The 1670-nt window shown below is 42.7% G+C and overlaps 1 protein-coding gene across 1 annotated transcript in view; it reads left to right on the forward strand.

The window, feature by feature from the left end:
- LOC107120742 (collagen alpha-1(IV) chain-like) overlaps positions 1-1670 on the forward strand; it is a gene marked incomplete at its 5' end in the record, with an annotated part of 105721 nt that overhangs the window by 3396 nt on the left and 100655 nt on the right. Inside the window, 1 exon segment of the mRNA XM_015423513.1 lies at positions 313-396. Within this exon segment, the coding sequence (XP_015278999.1) occupies positions 313-396 (84 nt within the window).

Consider the following 1670-nt stretch of genomic DNA (forward strand, 5'->3'; position numbering starts at 1 on the left):
CAGTTTGGTGTAGTGGTTAAGAGTGCGGACTCTAATCTAGAAGAACCGGGTTTGATTCCCCACTCTTCCACATGCAGCTGCTGGGTGACCTTGGGTCAGTCACAGTTCTCTCAGAGCTGTTCTCTCAAGAGCAGTTCTTTCAGAGCTCTCTCAGCCCCACCTACCTCACAGGGTGTCTGTTGTGGGGAGGGGAAGGGAAGGAGATTGTAAGCCGCTCTGAGACTCTGAGTGAAGGGCGGGGTATGACTCCAATCCCTTCTCTTCTCCTCCTCTTCTTCTGTATAATCTTTTTGTTTGATTTATTCCTTGTAGGGAGACCCAGGAGAAATTATCGGGCAACTACCTGGCGGTGTAATAAAAGGTGAAAAAGGATTTCTTGGCCAACCTGGATTACCGGTAAGACTTACTCTAAACTTGGCCACATCCCTTCTTGTTAAAACAGGTGGGACTGAAACAGGGTGCGAAAGACAGCAAGCACCTAGATGGGGTCTGGAGTGTATTTTTGTGCAGTTTGCACAAAAAAAACAGCACAGAAATCCTGTTCATTAGAGAGTACCATCCCCCTGCACAGAGGGTAGGGATGCTGTTTCTTTTCTAGTTGTACCTGAGCGCTCCACTGGAGCTCTGAGCGTTTCAGATTGGACCTAAGAAAATCCCATGGGCAAAGGAAATATTTTACATCTTGATGAGTTGCCCATGTTGGATCACATGAGAATTTGACACCACTTACTCCACGGGTGAGCATCTCCGTGTGAGTAAGGTCAGTTCTACGCATGATCAGTTTATTGCACGTCTTTGTCAAATGAATGGAGTGCTCAGTTTGAATCATGCCACTGAGGAAAGCCTACTGCCAAAATGTGGTTGGTATTGGTTCTTGCATATGGAGACAATAGGTACTTTACAACCTTTATTTATGTAAATAGACATTTGTCTTTATCTTGGGATTAGGTATTTATTTGCTGAAACCTAGGGCTGTTGTTTTTAAGTGATGTTTTAGCAGTTCTGAATGGATTATTAAATTATATACAATGTTTTGTACATTTGCACTACGTGCATAGTTTTTTGTTTTTTTTACTTTCTTCTCCTTTGCTCCAAACTTTCTGGCTACCTGACTCATTATAAGGCGGTGCCGTATATTTATCTGAGGGTGCCTCTAAGTGGGAGAGGTACAGTGGTCGAGCATCTTCTCGGCATGCAGAAAGGCCCCCAGTTCAATCCCTGGCATCCCTAGTTAAAAGGATCAGGTAGTAGGTGATATGAAAGACCTTTTTCTACTTGAGACCCTGGAGAGCTGCTGCCAATCAGAGTTGACAGTGCTGACCTTGATAGATTGATGGTCTGACTCAGTAGAAGGCAGCTTCATGTGTACTTTTCATATTTGTGTGGAAAGAAACCATGTATGGTCAGGACTAGCGGCTAAGGAGAGCCAGTTTGGTGTTGTGGTTAAGTGCGCGGACACTCTCTCTCTCTCTCTCATCTATCTATCTATCTATCTATCTATCTATCTATCTATCTATCTATCTATCTATCTATCTATCTATCTATCTATCTATCATCTATCTAATCACTGTCTATCTATCTATCATCTATCTAATCACTGTCTATCTATCTATCATCTATCTAATCACTGTCTATCTATCTATCATCTATCTAATCACTGTCTATCTATC

Source organism: Gekko japonicus, unplaced genomic scaffold, assembly GCF_001447785.1.
Source record: "Gekko japonicus isolate JY-2015 unplaced genomic scaffold, Gekko_japonicus_V1.1 scaffold2882, whole genome shotgun sequence".
Taxonomy (NCBI): Eukaryota; Metazoa; Chordata; class Lepidosauria; order Squamata; family Gekkonidae; genus Gekko; species Gekko japonicus.